Source organism: Cetorhinus maximus, chromosome 7 (assembly GCF_964194155.1).
Source record: "Cetorhinus maximus chromosome 7, sCetMax3.hap1.1, whole genome shotgun sequence".
In the NCBI taxonomy this organism is placed as follows: Eukaryota; Metazoa; Chordata; class Chondrichthyes; order Lamniformes; family Cetorhinidae; genus Cetorhinus; species Cetorhinus maximus.
This window is the reverse complement of record NC_135885.1, coordinates 33,591,051-33,608,232: the sequence shown is the minus strand read 5'-3', so window position 1 is coordinate 33,608,232 and position 17,182 is coordinate 33,591,051. Positions and strand designations below refer to the sequence as shown.

Below are 17,182 nucleotides of genomic sequence, written 5' to 3'. Positions count from 1 at the left end.
CCATATAGACAACGGTCATAGACACTCCCCAATCCACCAAGCTAGTAACCTGTACAAAAACTTCAACTAGATTTTTTTTATGTGCCGCTTGTAGTGCATGGCCAGCATTTATTGCCCATACCTAATTGCCCTTGAGAAGGTTGTGATCAGCTGCCTTCTTGAACTCCTGGAGTCCATGTGGTTTAGGTGCAGCCACAGCACTGTTAGGTAGTTCCAAGATTTTGACCCAGCGACAGTGAAGGAATAGTGATATAGTTCCAGGTCAAGGTGGTGTGTAATTTGGGGGAGAACATGCAGATGGTGGTGCTCCTATGCATCTGCTGCCCTTGTCTTTTTAGATGGTAGAGTTTGCAGGTTTAGAAGGTGCTGTCCAAGGTGATTTGGCAAGTTGTTGCAATGCACCTTGTATATGGTACATACTGCTGCCACTGTGCATTGGAGGTGGAGGGAGTGATTATTTAAGGTGTTGGATGGGTGCTGATCAAATGGGCTGCTTTGTCTTGCGTGATGTTGAGCTTTTTGAGTGTTGCTGGAGTTGCACTCATCCAAGCAAATGGGGAGCATTCCATCACACTCCTGACTTGTGCTTTGTTTGTGATGGACAGGCTTTTGGAAGTCAGGAGGTGAGTTACTCACCACAGAATTCCCAGCCTCTGACTTTATCTTGAGCCACAGTATTTAAATAGCTGGTCCAGTTAAGTTTCTAGTCAATGATAACCTCCAGGATGTTTCTCTTTAATTATTTAATACTTATTCAAGTGCTTAGTCACTCTGTCTCTGATGATAGATTCTATTTTATTCCTGCTAATTTGTTAAATGCCATTTATAATCTGGCTGATATTTGCAATATCTTCCTATGATCCCACCAAAGTGTGCTTCAATGAGTTTGATTTTAATGAGTTGCTCATAAGCATGGCCAATGCCAGTTCCTGGTTTTAAAATTGGTATCAAACATTATGGATCTCAGTGGTAATTGACCCACGCAGCATGATGTTTATTGTCATCAGGTGGACTTGCAAAGTTTGAGATCTGCTGGAAAGTCAACATTAGGCTTCAATGTTACTGACTCATTAAATGCAAGGCTATAGAGGTATCAAAGCTTAGGTTTTGCAGATGTCAAGCCAAACTAACTCATTGGTGAAAACCTTGACTTCCCATGTTGCTTAAATAGAAGCTTAAGGGTCAAAACTATTTGGGACTATGTGTTGCTACTTGCAGGAAATTATGCATCACAATTATTGTGGCAGGGTACTCCCTCTTATGTTGCTAGAAAATTAGATTAGCTTTGTGGCTTGCTCAGGACTTATTATTTTTAAAGATTAAAATGAACTTGTAATTAGGGATTCAAAAGTCATGATTTTCAAATAGGATAATCAAAGCTGCATTATGAAGATGTATGTGGTTCTAAGTTGGTGTGAAGTTTATGCAAACAAGGACAATGTGCTGTAGTTGGCCATGTATGTATCTAGAATGAGCCCCTTACAATTCATTAATATATTCCTAGTCATCAATTATATTTTCACACCATGTACAGGATCCTTTCCCATTTATCACACTTTAAAATAAAAACTACAATCTCCTCAGACTATGCTGGGATAGGAAGTTTGTAATGAAGAAGCATGAAGATAAGAACATAAAAAATGGGGGCAGGAGTAGGCTAAATGACCCCTCGGGCCTGCTCAACCATTCAATAAGATCATGGCTAATCTGATCTTGGCCTCAACTCCACTTTTATGCCTGTTCCCCGTAACCCTTGCCTTAACTATATTTCAAAAATCTGTCTATCTCAGCCTTGAATACATTCAATGACTCAATCTCCATGGCTTCTGGGTCCAAGAATTCCAAAGATTCCAAAGACCCTCTGAGAGAAGAAATTTCTCCTAATTTCTATCTTAAATGACAGACCCACAAGAACACAAGAAATAGGAACAGAAACAGACCATATGGCCTGTCAAGCCTGCTTCACCATTCAATACGTACATGGCTGATCATGGGATTCAACCCCACTTTCTTGCCTGCTCCTCATACTGCTCAATTCCCTGAGAGAGACGAAAAATCTATCTATCCCAGCCTTAAATGTATTCAGTGATGGGCACCCATTATTCTGAAACTATTCCCCCTAGTTCTATTCCACCTAGCTCCCCTAAAAGGGGAAACATTCTCTCAATATCTTCCCTGTCAAACTCCCTCAGAATCTTATGTGTTTCAAAAAGGCTACATCTCATTCTCTGAACTGCATTGAGTACAGGCCCAACCTGCTCATTAGCCAACCCCTTTTCTCAGGAATCAATCTAGTGAACCTTCTCTGAACTACCTCCAGTGCATGTCTATCTCTCCTTAAATAAGGAAACCAAAACTCTACGCGGTATTCTAGGTGTGGTCTCACCAACACTCTACACAGTTGTAGCAAGACACTCCTACTTTTGTACTCCATCCCCTTGCTATAAAGGCCAAAATTCTACTTACCTTCCTATTTACTTTCTATACCTGCATGCTAACATTTTGTGTTTCATGCATGAGAACACTCAGATTGCTCTGTACCACAACATTCTGTAGTCTCTCTTCTTTCAAATAATATTTTGCTTTTCTATTCTTCATGCCAAGGTGGATAAGCTCACATCTTCCCATGTTATATTCCATCTGCCAAGTTTTACTCACTTAACCCATTTATATCCCATTGCAGACTCATTGGCCAGGATTTTCACCGAGTTGCACTGACTTGGGCACCCTTTAAAAATGGCGGGCGGGTCTCGATTCTGGGATTCCCAACCTGGTTCCGGTCAAAAGCCCACATCCAGCACTGCCAACCTAGCTGGCTCCATTGCGAAAATAGGTATAAGTGTCAATCATCCAGGCCCTTCCAGTTTCAAAAACCACAAACCCTTGAAACTGCTTAACTTGTGTAAATAAACATTGTGAAATTGGCAACAGAGACCAGAGCCTAAGCTGTCAATCAATTAATGTTTCCTCTGGGTTGCAGGTGTTCTCTTATTAGATTAACTGCCTGGGCTCTCAGCTAAGCCTCATTATGCATCTAAATGCACCACACCTGCTGGTTCCCCTTTATCTACCCCTGCTTGTTACATCCTCAAAGAACTCTGATAAATTTGTCAAACACGATTTCTCTTTCATAAAACCATGTTGACTCTGTTTGATTGTATTATGATTTTATGAATGTCCTGCTACTAATTCCTCAATAATGGGTTCTAGGATTTTCCTAATGATAGATGATAAGGCCAACTAGCCTATAGTGTCCTGCTTGCTGCCTCCCCCTTTCTTGAATAAAAGCATTGTATCTGTGGTTTTCCAACCTACTGGGACCTTGTCAGAATCAAGGGAATTTTGGAGGATTACAGCCAATGCAGTCATTATCCCTGCAGCCACTTCTTTTAAGACCCGAGGATGCAGGCCATCAGGTCCAAGGAACTTTTTCTGCCTTTAGTCTCATTAGTTTGCCAAGTACTACTTCTCTAGTGATATTGTTTGTTTTAAGTTCCTCCCTCCCTTTCGCTCGCTGATTTTCTATGATTATTCATATACTTTAAATGTCTTCTACGATGAAGACAGATTCAAAATATTTGTGCAAAGTTTCTGCCATTTTCTTGTTTCTCATTATTAATCCCAGTTTCACCTTCTGAGGGACCAACATTTACTTTAGCTACTCTCTTCCTTTTATATGTTTGTAGACCTTCTACTGTATGTCCTTATATTTCTTGCTAGTCTATCTCATAATCGATTTTCTCTCTCTTATTTTATGTCAACCTTTGCTGGTTTCTAAAATTTTCTCAATCTTCTCACCTACCACTAACCTTTGCCACATTGTACGTAATTTCTTTCAATTTGATACCATCCTTTACTTCCTTAGGTGGTCACAGATGGTGCATCTTTCTCGCGGAGTCTTTTATTCTTAAGGGAATGTGTCTTGGTAGAGAATTATAAATATCCTTTTAAATACTTGCCACTGCCTATCTACCACCTTTTTAATCTATTTTCCCAGTCCATTTTAGTGAACTCTGTCTTCATCCCTTTGTTAATTGCCTTTATTTAAGTTTAAGACACTCTTTTCAGAACTAACTTTCTCACCCCCAAATTAAATGTGAAACTCTATCATGTTATCATCACTTTAGCCTAGAGGATCCTTCACTATAAAATCATTCATTAATCCTGCCTGATTACACATCTCCAAATCTAAAATAGCTTGTTCCCTGGTTAGTTCCACAATGTATTGTTCTTAAGAAATTGTCTCCAATACACTCAATGAACTCATCCTCAATGCTAGCTTTGCCAATCTGATTTGCCCAATCTATATGAAGATTAAAGTTGCCTATGATTATTGGAGTACCTTCATTTCAAGCCCCAGATTTTAAGGATGTAAAGCCATTTTGATTACTACTGCACATATTTTGGCATGCAGTGTGAAACAGTGTGTGGTCGTCTCACCCCACCATTTTCAAGATCCCCCTTATTTTTCCTCTCATGAAAACAGTGACTCAAGCTCGTATGCAGTTTTCTAGACACTAGCCGCGATCCAGTTTCCATCTTGATGTGTCAGGAGACTTTTTGCGTTTTTGAGGAGCAACACAACTGTATTCAGTCATGTCCTTATTGATGTCTGCACCTCTTCTGAGTCAAGAATGAAGCATATCATAGCCCATGACTCTTGCACAGCTAACACAGTTGAGAAGTCAAATCTGGGACCTTCTCTGTACATCTTACTGGTACACAATTAGTTGCATATGTTCAGCATAGAGAAAGTTAGGATTTTTAAGGAAAGGTAGAGGAGATATTCCGTATCCATTTCATTTGCTATATATTACAGAATCAACAACAAATAAACCTCAATTTTGCAAAAAGTATGTTTTTCCATGTTTACTAATGATAGCAATGTAGGAGGCAAGGCACAATCAATTTTGCAATGAGGGGCTCTTCCCCCTAATTTGAAATATAATACGAGAATAAGGAAAGCTTGTCATATTGTTGGCAGTGTAAAATTGGATGAGGTAGTATTTCTTAAAGGGCTGCAGCTTACCATTAGAGGGAACATTGGGGAGGCTTTGGGTGTTGGGAATTGAACCTGGACGGGGTGGTGTTGGTAGTCGGGTCTGGATGGAGAGGGTTGGGAATTGGGCAGGGGGTGAGTCGAGAGTTGGGTCTAGGTGGGTTGGGAGTTGGTACTCGGGCCTGGGGTGACGGGGGAAGGGAGTCGGGCCTGGGGGAAAGGGTAGTTGGGGCGGTAGTGGAGTCCTGTGGGAGGCCAGGGTGGGGTGGGGGGGTGGGGCTCGGAGGAGGAGTAGTGGGGGGCTGGGGAGAGTCCCATGGATGTTCGGGGGGGCTGGAGGGAGTTCCATGGGGTGGGTCAGTGTTATAGTTACTCAGAAGCTAGAAGTGGTTTTAATTCTTCTAACTGTTTCTGGGCAACTATTACTATAAGACAGTCAGAACCATCCAATGTTTGTGATTTAAATCACATTATCAGATGGTTCTCAATGCAGGGCAATTGCCCATCAAAGTTTGAACTTCCTGGGCAATTTCTGTGCAGTCCTTAACTCGGAGCTCCAGAACTCGGAAGTTATGGCCCAGTATGTGCAGCCGGAGTTGAAGGCTACAGTCCAATAAAGGTATTGGCAAACACTGCATGGAAGCATAGCGTAAGCACAAATGGCTCATTTTCTGGTTGGGCAAGATGTGACGAGTGGTGTGCCATAGGGATCAGTGCAGGAGCCTCAACTCTTTATAAAATATATAAATGATTTGAATGAAAGGACCGATGGCAGGTTTGCTAAATTTGCTGATGGCACAAAGGTAGGTAGGAAAGTAAGTTGTGAAGAGGACATAAGGAGGCTACAAAATGATGTAGACAGATTAGGTGAATGGGCAAAGATCTGGCAATGGAGTATAATGTAGGAAAATTTGAGGAGGATTTGGCAGGACAAATGAAAAAGAGGCATGTTACCTAAAAGAACTCTGAGATTCAGAGGGCTCTGGGTGTCCTAGTGCACAAATCACAAAAGGTTAGTATGCAGCAAATAATTAGCAAAGCTATTAGAATGTTGTTATTTTTTGCAAGGGGAATTGAATACATGAGTAGTGAGGTTATGCGTCAGTTCTACAGGGCATTGGTGAGATCACATGTGGAGTGCTGTGTACAGTATTGGTTTCCTTATTTAAGGAAATATGTAAATGCATTAGAAGCAGTTCAGAGAAGGTTCACTAGATTAATACCTGGAATGGGCGGGTTACCTTGTGAGGGAAGACTGGACAGGCTAGACCATAAGACATAGGAGCAGAAGTAGGCCATTCGGCCCATCGAGTCTGCTTCTCCATTCAATAAGATCATGGCTGATCTGATAATCCTCAATTCCACTTTCCTGCCTTTTCCCCATAACCCTTGATTCCCTTACTAATTAAAAACCTGTCTATCTCAGCCTTGAATATACTTGATGACCCAGCTTCTAGAGCCCTCTGTGGTAAAGAATTTCACAGATTGACTACACTGAGAGAAGAAATTCCTCCTCATCTCTGTCTTAAATGAGTGACCCCTTACTCTGAGATTATGCCCTCTGGTCCTAGACTCTCCCACAAGGGGAAACAACCTCTCAGCATTTACCCTGTCAAGCCCCCTAAGAATCTTATATGTTTCAATAAGGTCGTCTCTCATTCTTCTAAACTCCAATGAGTACAGGCCCAACTTACTCAACCTCTCCTCATAAGGTCCCACTTCACGATGGCATGAAGGCAGGTCGCGGTCTTCTGCTCAGCCCACCGGCAGCGGGCCGTGTTTCCTGCCATCAGTTGGTGGGGAGCTAATTGTAATACATGAGCATATAATTAAAAGGCCATCCCGCCAGGTTCTTGGAACCCTGTCGTATCGTCCTTCCATGTCGGCGGGAAAGCATGCCGACGTGTTTCACAACAGCACACAGGCAACGTGCACTTGGCGACCTTCACTTTGGGGGGACTGAGGTAAGTGAGCAGCAGTGTTCTCCACAGCTCACCCGTTGTTTACAGGCCTCAGGGGCACGGTGGGGGGCAGGCAAACTGATGCCTGGCCCCACAGGCAACTGCTGAGAGTGGGGGTGTCCGGGGGCAAGTGCTGACCAGCCTCTGAGGTGACTGCTGAGGGTGGTGGTGTCTGGGGGCAAGTGCTAGCCAGCATCGGAGGCGACTGCTGAGGAGGGAGGGGGGGGGGTCAAGTGCTGCCCTGGCGCTGCATCCTGCGCACAGGCAATCGAGGTAGGGGCAGCCTAAGTGAGGGAAGTGGCCATGCAATAGGGACACCTGTATAAACTGACCATGCCTCTGCAACTAAGACAGATCAGGCGCAGCCACAGTGATATGATTGGGGTCAGGCTCCTAGACTGCCCGCCCATGCAAGCAACGCGGAGGCACCAAAGGGCCACCAAACGCTCCATACCTTACCCCACACCCGCCAGCACAGACTTTGAGCCTGCCACCACTTTATTCTACCACGGAGCAATTGGACTGCACACGTTGTACAATCTCCTCGCCAACCTGGCCATGTAGCAGTCACTGCTGGAGGCGCCCACAGCCCCTTGCAATCTCAGCACCCTGGTTTGGACGAGTGTCCCCCAAGTCACATGTTGACAGGGCAGCCATGCAGCGCACTCATCTCTGGCCATCCAAGCAGTGACCAGCACTCTCTGGGATGCATTAAGGGGCAGTCACAGAGGGCCAAGAAAGGTACTAAGTACAACCATGATTACCACGTCACTCTCTCTCTCTTTCATGCTGCAGGAGGACCACATCAGGATCATGGATCCTGGTGACCTAACTGCATGCCTGATGGCCTACAGAGACCATAGAAGATAGAGGAGAGAGCGACTGAGGCACCTGGCCACACAAAGGCAGGAGCAGCCCTTTGGTGCCTCCGCGTTGCTTGCATGGGCGGGCAGTCTAGGAGCCTGACCCCAATCATATCACTGTGGCTGTGCCTGATCTGTCTTAGTTGCAGAGGCGTGGTCAGTTTATACAGGTGTCCCTAATGTGTGGCCATGAAGAAGGGACAGCAGGGGCTCCCGCACGTGCTGCCCAGGAGCAACAGCAAGCCGTGGCTGGTCGGCGCCTAGCAACACCCAGGGTCTATAGACGCTGCCTGCCATTCCTACAGATGACTGAGAACCAGTGTCGCTGATGACTGCTGGTGGCTCACATCTGCCACTTACTGCAGGATTGGTTCCAAGGGGACATGGAGGGCATCCACTGCCAGTGGCTGTGAAAGTATCCATGGCACTCAATTTCTGTGCCAATGACTCCTTTCAAGGCTCCACAGGGTGACTTCTGTGGGATTTCACAATCCACCACCCACAAATGCATCCATGAGGTCACAGATGCCATGTTCCCCATGGCGCACAACTTTGTGCATTTCGCCCGAGACCGGGACAGCCAGGATGCAAGGGCCATTGGATTCGCCCTGATCTCGGGATTCCCACAGGTGCAGGGTGTGATTGACTGCACTCATGTGGTGCTCAGGTCTCCATCGCTACACTCAGTGGACTTCATCAACCACAAGGACTTCCAGTCACTGAACGTGCAGCTGGTATGCGACCACCAGAAACGCTTCCTGCAGGTATGTGCACGGTTTCCAGAGATTGTGCACGACACCTACATCCTGAGTCACTCACAGATCCCTGCAGTCTTCCAGGGTCCACAGAGGCTGCAGGGTTGGCTCCTTGGGGACAAGGGCTACCCACAGAGTCCGTGGCTAATGACACCTGTGCGGCGGCCTCAGACTGCAGCAGAGTGATGCTATAATGAAGCTCATGCAGCAGCTCGCAACTTGGTGGAGCAGACCATTGGGATGCTGAGGATGCAGTTCTGGTGCCTGGACTGGTCAGGTGGAGCCCTGCAATACAGTCCGCAGAGGGTGTCACGCATCGTCATCATCTGCTATGCCCTTTACAACCTGGCGCTGCAACGGGGTGAGGAGCTGACTGAGGAGGAGATAGAGGAGCTGCACGTCTCCTCCGATGAGGACGCTGCTGACGTGGATGAGGGTGAGGGGGTTCATGGTGGTGATGATGACGGGGATGAGGCTCTCGCACTGGCTAGATGAGGCAAACACACTTGGAAGGCCCTCATAGCTGCCAGATTTGTGGAGGATGATGACGACATGCAGTAAGGTGTCCCCATAGATCCTCACATCACAGTTGTGAACGTTTGACTCCAGTCTGGCTTATTGCAGTGCCAATACTCTCTGTGAGAATGCTCCTGTCATGGAGATGGAGTGGAGGCCCCAATAGTCGCTCAATTGCTGGAGGATAATGACAACATGCAGCGAGGACACGCCATAGATCTTCATATAGCCTCTGAGAATGTCAGGCCGAGGGCAGCTCGCTTGCGCTCCATGATCAGGGCCATCTCAGAGATGCAGCCATGAGACTTTAGACGCATCTGATGCTGTGTTCGCCTTCAGCACCTCAGCCCTTCAGGAACTGGTGCACAGCATCATTGGTCGCAGATTCTGGTGTGATGGGGGACAGCCCCACCTTAAAGCTGCTGAGAGCACATAGAGGGAATGACAGAACTCTGTGGCACTTGCCCACTATATTCTGGCAGCAATGATCAGCACCACCGAGGTGCAGGCATCAGTAATGTTTCCAGGGAGTGTGAGGCTGGAGCCTCACTGTGGTCTGAAGGGCACACAGAGCACAGGTAAGAGACTCTGGACTGAGACACCTGCCTTTTATCTTGTGCAGAAAGGTTTCACATCTGAGTGACAAGAACACTGCTCATCAGAACAAGGAGCCACAGGCAGGGTGACATTCTTAGGAGTTTATTGACAATCGTGAACAGTGTGTACAAGTGATCAACACCTGTGGCCAGGCTGTGTAACTACTTTTATCTAACTTTCCTAACCCTGCCACTACGTCTAGGTGCTCCCCGGACATCCACAGCAGAGGTGAAGGCAGCCTGCTGACTGTGACACCTTGTCTGTGATGACTTGGGCGAGCATCCTCTGGAGGGCCGAGGCTTGGCGGGCCCGGCCTGCTTTTGGGGTCCTGCTGTGTGGCAGTGGCACCCTCCTCGGCCTGTGAAGCTGGATCTGCGGAGGTCACAGGAAGAGGGGAGTCAGATGGGGCCGGTCACTCCCAGAGTCACTTGGGTGGATGGCCCCAGAGTATACACCTGCTGATCCTCCTCCCTATGGGTGCCCAAGGCTGACTCTGTGAGCGGAGGGGGTAGCTGGAGTGAGATCGAGCTGCCCAGCACCCCTCTCGCATACACACTATTGGAAGCCAACTATGGCATCAGCAACGCAGTTAAGCCCATGCAGCCGTGCCGGAGTGATGTCCTGGATCAAGGTCTCCATGGCAGCTGCCATCCTGCCAGTGTTGACCTCAGTGCGTTGCAATGCCGGCGCTATCACCTCAGCCTGAAGACGGATGGATTCCTCCATCGTGCCTTGCAATCTGAAGAGTGCAGCGGACATCCCTTCCTGTTGTTCCCTAGCTTGCCTTTGCAGCTCCAGCAACTGTGACATGATCGATTCCAGAGTTTTGTCATCTGACTCAGACTCAACAACGTTCTGGCTTCGAGCAATCCTCCGAGTGCCGAGGGCCTGGGAAGTCCCTGCCTCCACCTACTGTGGATCAGAAAGTGCAATGTGCTTACCAGATTGTGATCCCGAGGCTACTCTAAAGCTAGGTCCCACCGAGGTATGTGTCTCTGCACTGGTGGAGGGTGTGGGTGAGTGCTGTGACAGGACTTCAGGGAGGATGCTTTCAGATTCCCCTTCAGAGGTTTCTTCAGAGCTTGATTGGAGACCCTAGGTCATGGACCCTGTCGGTTGTTTGGCAGATGTGCCTGCGAAAGCAATGGGGGATAATTAGTGCATGGAAGTGGTCTGTGAAAGAGGACACATCTCTCACTGCATGGTTGATGGATGTTGCACTGCTGGATCCTCACTTAGTAGAGCAGCACCGACCTCATCGTCAGCACAGGACCGATCCCAATCATCGCTGGCCAGCTAGATAGCTCTGTTTTCAAATTGTGTCAGAACTTTGATTTCCGGCATTCCTCCACCTGTCTGTGACCTTTCCCTCCTGTTGTGAGCCAGTTTGTCCAGCATGGATAGAGATTGGAAAGGCTGTATCAGGACGCCTGCCAGGCCAGATGATAAGTATGCCTGGCCTGTGTGGGTGGTGAGTGGTCCCATGGACAGGATGAGGACAATGACGGTGTGTGTGAAAAAGTGAATGGTGATGTCCCTTGCACTGGCAGTGAGTGAGGACCCTGTGGGTGTGTGATGGGTTTGTGAGTGTGAGAGCTGGGAGTGATGAAAAGAGTAACTTACCCTGGCGGAACGGAGGAGATCATTCAACCTTTTGTGGCACTGGTTGGCTGTCCTCCTCTGCAGGGTGTTCACGCTGACCACCGCCTCCCAAGCTGAGTTGGTGGCATTGCTACCCATCTTGCGGCCAGAGCCGGGGTAGACCACACCCTGGCGGACCTCCACAGCATCCAGCAGTCGCTCAAGGGACCCATTGTTGAAGGATGGGGGAGGGAGGTCTTTTTGCTTTTGCTGGCCATGTCTCCCAGGCAGCAGTGGTGAGCTGGTGGCGATGAGCGTTTTGCTGGTGGCTGCCTTTTAAAGATGGCGGCTGGCTTAATGCAACAGCGGGGTGATGCTGAGCACGCGAATGAGAGCCTGCCCACCCTGGAAACGGCGTGTTTTGCGGGAGTGAACATATAATGAGGCGGGCTCGGGAAGATACAGTATGAAAACCTGCCATTTTCATCAGTGGGTAGGACTCTATTTTACCTGCCGGCCCCCACATTTAGTGCAATCCTGGGAAAATTTCGCCTGCTATCTTTGTAGCTACTTGCTTTAATATCCTAGGGTGCAACCCATCAGGCCCAGGGGACTTATCAGCCTTTAGCCCCATTAGTTTCCCAAGTACTTTTCCTCTATTGATAATTATTGTATTTATTTTCTCCCCCCACCCCATTTGCCCCTTGAATATTTAGTATTTTTGGAATGCTGTTAGTGTCTTCTACCGTGAAGACTGATGCAAAGTATTTATTCGACGACTCTACCATTTCCTGGTTCCCCATTATTATTTCACCAGCCTCATTCTCTAAGGGGCGTATGCTCATTTTGGCCTCTCTCTTCCTTTTCTTATATTTAAAGAAGCTCTTACTGTCCGTTTTTACATTACTTATATTAGATTACCCTCTAAGGTTATTTTCTCCCTCTATTTTTTTTGGTCATCTTTTGTTAGTTTTTAAAACTTTCCCATTCCTCTGGCTTACCACTAATCTTTGCCACTTTGTGTTTTTCTTTCAACTTGATACTATCCTTAACTTCCTTGGTTAACCCTAGTTGACTTATCCCCTTCCTAGAATCCTTCTTCTTCACTGGGATATATATGAGATAGATCTGACATGTGAGTCATGAACTATTTTCTTAAATGTCTGCCATTGTTCAACAACCATCTTTTCTGCTGAACTCCTTTCGGAATCCACTCCAGCCAGCTCTGCCCTCATTCCTTTAAGTTTACCCCTTATTTAAGCTTAGCGCAGTTGTTTCCGACCCAAGTTTCTCACTCTCAAACTGAATGGTAAATCCTACCATGTTACCGTCACTGTTTTCTAGGGGATCTTTTATTCTGAGATCATTTATTAAATCTGCCTTATTACACATTACCAGATCCAAAATAGGTTAGGCTTGTAGTCGCTAGAGTTTAGAAGAGTAAGAGGTGACTTGATTGAAACTTATTAGATCCTGAGGGGACTTGACAGGGTGAATGTGGAAAGGATATTTCCTCTTGTGGGAGAATCTAGAACTCAGAGTCACTGTTTCAAAATAAGGGGTTGCCCATTTAGGACAGAGATGAGGAAATTTTTTTTCTCTGAGGGTTGTGAGACTTTGAAATTGATTGAGGCAGAGTCCTTGAATATTTTTAAGGCGGAGATAGATAGATTCTTGATAAGCATGAGGGTGAAATGTTATCGGGGTAGGCAGGAATATGAGGTTAAAATCAGATCAGTCATGATCTTACAGAATGGCGGAGCAGGCTTGAGGAGCCGAGTGGCCTATCCCTTCTCCTAATTCGTATGTTCATATGCATGATTGCTGCAACGCGGTGAATGGACAGGGAAGTGATTTTTTCTTTATTCTTTCATGAGATGTGGGCATCACTGGCAAGGGTTGCCCATCTGTAATTGCCCTTGAACCGAGTGGTTTGCTAGGCCATATCGGAGGGCAGTTAAGAGTCAGTTACTGTGGGTCTGGAGTCGTATGTAGGCCAGACCAGGTAAGGATGGCAGATTTCTTTCCCTAAAGGGCATCATTGAACCAGATGGGTTTTTATGACAATCAATGATAGTTTCATGGTCACCATCATTGATATGTACCACCACTAGCTGCATATAGCAGATTTATTAGTCCGGATTTAAATTCCATCAGCTGCCATGGTGGGATTTGAACCGATGTCCCCAGAGCATTAGCCTGTGCCTTGGGATTACTAGTCCAGTGACAAATTATCAAAAGAGCCTTTTTGTACATTGCTATGCATAACAAATGACGCTGAGCCATCTTGGAATTATGTTACAAATTCATTGTTCTAACAGTAATACTATACAAATCATACATTTAAAATTAATTTAAGAATAATTATTATGGATATTTGATTCAAATGCATAATTCAGCTAGGAAATTGAGTTAAAGTTGCCAGGTTACCTGAGATTTTTTCCAACTTGTCTGTTTGCATTATGCAAAGTAATATTTTCAAAGATCAAATATTGAAGCTAACATTATTTTGTATTTCTGTTACAGGACACTGATAACAGGCATGGCTTCAGGCAGTATCGTAGCTTTTAACATAGATTTCAACCGGTGGCATTATGAACATCAGAACAGATACTAAACCAATTTTAGGGAAGGCTGAAGTGTGATTGCCAGTTCCAGCTGAGAGCACAAGTGCTGCAGTGAACGCCCAGGCATGAGTGGTGGAACATAATGCCCTCTGCATTGACCTCTGTTATACATTCCATTACATCTGGCAATAGTTGTACATTGTATTCTTCATGTGTAAAAGCAATCACAACTGCTGTTTTCTTTCTTCCTACCACTGAGCACCAGCTACAACAAAGAAATGCCATATTAGCTTATGATTCAGTAATGTAAGCTAAATGAATCAATGTTCAATAATTAATATTTCCAAGTAATTTTGATGATAATGTGTCAGGGAAAAGTTTCTGAAGAGTGTGTCCAGTTATTATTCGTAATACTTCAAGCTAAGAGAAGATTTTTTTAAACTGTATCCCTCTTTATTTTCAGTCAGTATCCAATCTGTGATATAATACTTTTCATAAGTATTACTTTAATATGATACCTTTGATAGAAAATGAAACACCCAAAACATCTGTTTCTTAACCAGTTTGAAATTCCACCATGCAGTTCTGTAAATCTAGTGTTCCTTAGGATAATTTTTCCAAAAACAAAACTGAAGGAATTTGGTACAAAATAACTAACATAGCTTTGAAGATAAAGTTGACTTGGCTATCTAATTTTACAGTGTGGCAATGAGATCCCCATTCTGTTTTGTGCTGTCAGTTTACAAACGCAGTTTGGTTCCGGTACACTGTAAAAGTTAATGAGGTGAATATTGTGAGATCTTGGCTCTCCAGCTTATAAACTGCATTTTCAGCTTTCCTCGTAGGCACGAGAATAGGAGTACGTTGCATTTTTTTTTACTGTAGCAAAAATCACTGTTAAAGATATTTCTGGCATATTATTCTAATTAAACACATACACGGGGTTAATAAAATCACTTCATGTTTTCTTCTTTGTATATTTGGTGACTGTATTGTCAAAAGTCATAGATGTACATACTGTGTTGGTAGGGCTAAGAGGCATGTAAACAGGAATGTAGTTTTCTTGGAAAATACACCCACTTGCAGTTGTTTATTTAAGAAATAATTATTGGATTCTTTGTATTGGCACTTTGCACCAGAAACATATCATTATTTATTGCTGTGATTATTGATTTGTCATCCACACTGTAATAGTGAATTTTAGCACTAAGTTCTTTACTTGTTGTTTGTATTTAAACAATTAAAACCATGAAGAAAGTCTGACTGCGTAATTAAGTTGTACATCACGTGTGAGCAATATTATGAGTTTTTAGTCTAGAATTGGGAGGGGGGAATAAGCATATGGAAAACAATTTCATTTCATCTGGAAATCACAGTGAAATATTTTGGATATACAAAATCCTTGAGCTATTGTAACGCTGTTTTATGGCAAAGATGTAAAATATGCCAGATGTGTGTCAGTTCAAAATTAAAATTGAAAAAATAAAATATGCAAAGAACTAATTTGTTTTGTTCATTCTTTTGTCAAGATAGTGTCCTGTGGAGCTTATATGAATCTTGTCAAATGCAGAGAAATGAGAATATGTTTTCATTTAATTGAAAATGCTTTTCTAATAAATGTAATTGCTTGTCAATTTTTCCCTTGGCAGTAAATCGCAAAACTCCAAATTCAAATAGAGTTCTTGGTGATCAGGTTTTTTAATTAAGTTTGAATTGCAGCAAGTCACAAAAAACAATGCTGATGTCATTAAGAAATTCAGCAGAGCATTTGAAGGAAAGGAAATCCTTCCTCTCTCTTGAAGTTTCTAAACACTTGCCTGGAAGAGTGCAGCTCCAACAACACTTAAGAAGGTTGACACCATCCAGGACAAAGCAGCCCGCTTGATCAGCAGACCATCCACCAATATAAACATTCACTCTCGCCACCACCAACGCACAGTGGCAGCAGTGTGCACCATATGCAAGATGCACGGCAACAACTCGCTAAGGTTCCTTCAACAGCACCTTCCAAACCTGTGACCTCTACCATCCAGAAGGACAAGGGGGGCAGATGCATGGGAACACCACCACCTGCAAATTCCCCTTCATGTCACACACCATCCTGACTTGAAACTATCTCCCCATTCCTACACTGTCACTGGACCAAAATCTTGGAACTCCATAACATCATTAAGTGTACCTATACCACATACAAAAATATGAACTAGGAGCAGACCACTCGGCCCTTCAAGCCTGCTTTGCCATTCAATAAGATCATGGCTGATCTTATTGTAACCTCCTGCCTACCCCTGATAGCCTTTCATCCTCTTGTCAATCAAGAATCTCTCTAACTCTGCCTTAAAAATATTCAAAGACCTGCTTCCACTGCCTTTTGAGGAAGAGAGTTCCAAAGAGACTCAACCCTCTGAGAGAAAATATTTCTCCTCATCTCTGTCTTAAATGAGTGATCCCTTATTTTTAAATCATGACCCTTAGCTGTAGATTCTCCTACAAGAGGAAATATTCTCTCCACATCCACTCTGTCAAGACCCCTCAGGATCTTAAAGGTTCGATCAAGTCACCTCTTACTCTTCTAAACTCCAGTGGATACACGCCTAACCTATACAATTTTTCCTCATAGAACAACCCGCCCATTCTGACGGTCTAGTAAACCTTCTCTGAACTGCTTCCAATGCATTTACATCTTTCCTTAAATAAGGAGAGCAATATTGTACACAGTACTCGAGATGTGGTCTCGCCAGTGCCCTGTACAACTGAAGCATAACTTCCCTACTTTTTTATTCAATTCCCCTTGCAATAAATTAGTACATTCTATTAGCTTTCCTAATTACTTGCTGTACCTGCACACTAGCCTTTTGTGATTCATGCACTAGGACACCCAGATCCCTCTGAATATCAGAGCTGTGTGATCTCTCACCATTTAGATAATACTTTTTTATTCTTCCTGCCAAAATGGACAATTTCACATTTGTCCACAATATACTCCATTTGCCAGGTCTCTGCCTACTCACAACCTACCTATATCCTTTTGTAGCCTCCTTATGTCCTCTTCATAACTTACTTTCCTACCTATCTTTGTGTCATCAGCAAATTTAGCAACCATACCATCTGTTCCTTTAGCCAAGTAATTTATGTAAATTGTAAAAAGTTGAGGCCCCAGCAAAATATGGCTCACCATCGTCTTCTCAAGGGAAATTAGGGATGGGCAACAAATGCTAACCTAGCCAGCAATGCCTACATCCCATGAAAGAATTAAAAAAAAAACACTTTAATCAGTTTTCTTGCAACCTACAAGAAGTTATTTTTCATTGCCTTCCATGTGCATCAGAAGACAATGGAGGAA

At 44.5% G+C, this 17,182-nt stretch overlaps 1 protein-coding gene across 2 annotated transcripts in view; it reads left to right on the top strand.

Moving 5' to 3' along the window:
* Nucleotides 1–15,338, top strand: part of nbeaa (neurobeachin a) — a 1,012,857-nt gene extending 997,519 nt beyond the window's left edge. For both annotated transcript variants that reach the window (XM_078545316.1, XM_078545315.1), the window contains one exon: nt 13,799–15,338. In XM_078545316.1, the coding sequence (XP_078401442.1) occupies nt 13,799–13,889 (91 nt within the window). In that variant the 3' untranslated portion in view covers nt 13,890–15,338. The remainder of the gene's footprint in view (nt 1–13,798) is intronic.
* Nucleotides 15,339–17,182: the final 1,844 nt, after the last annotated feature.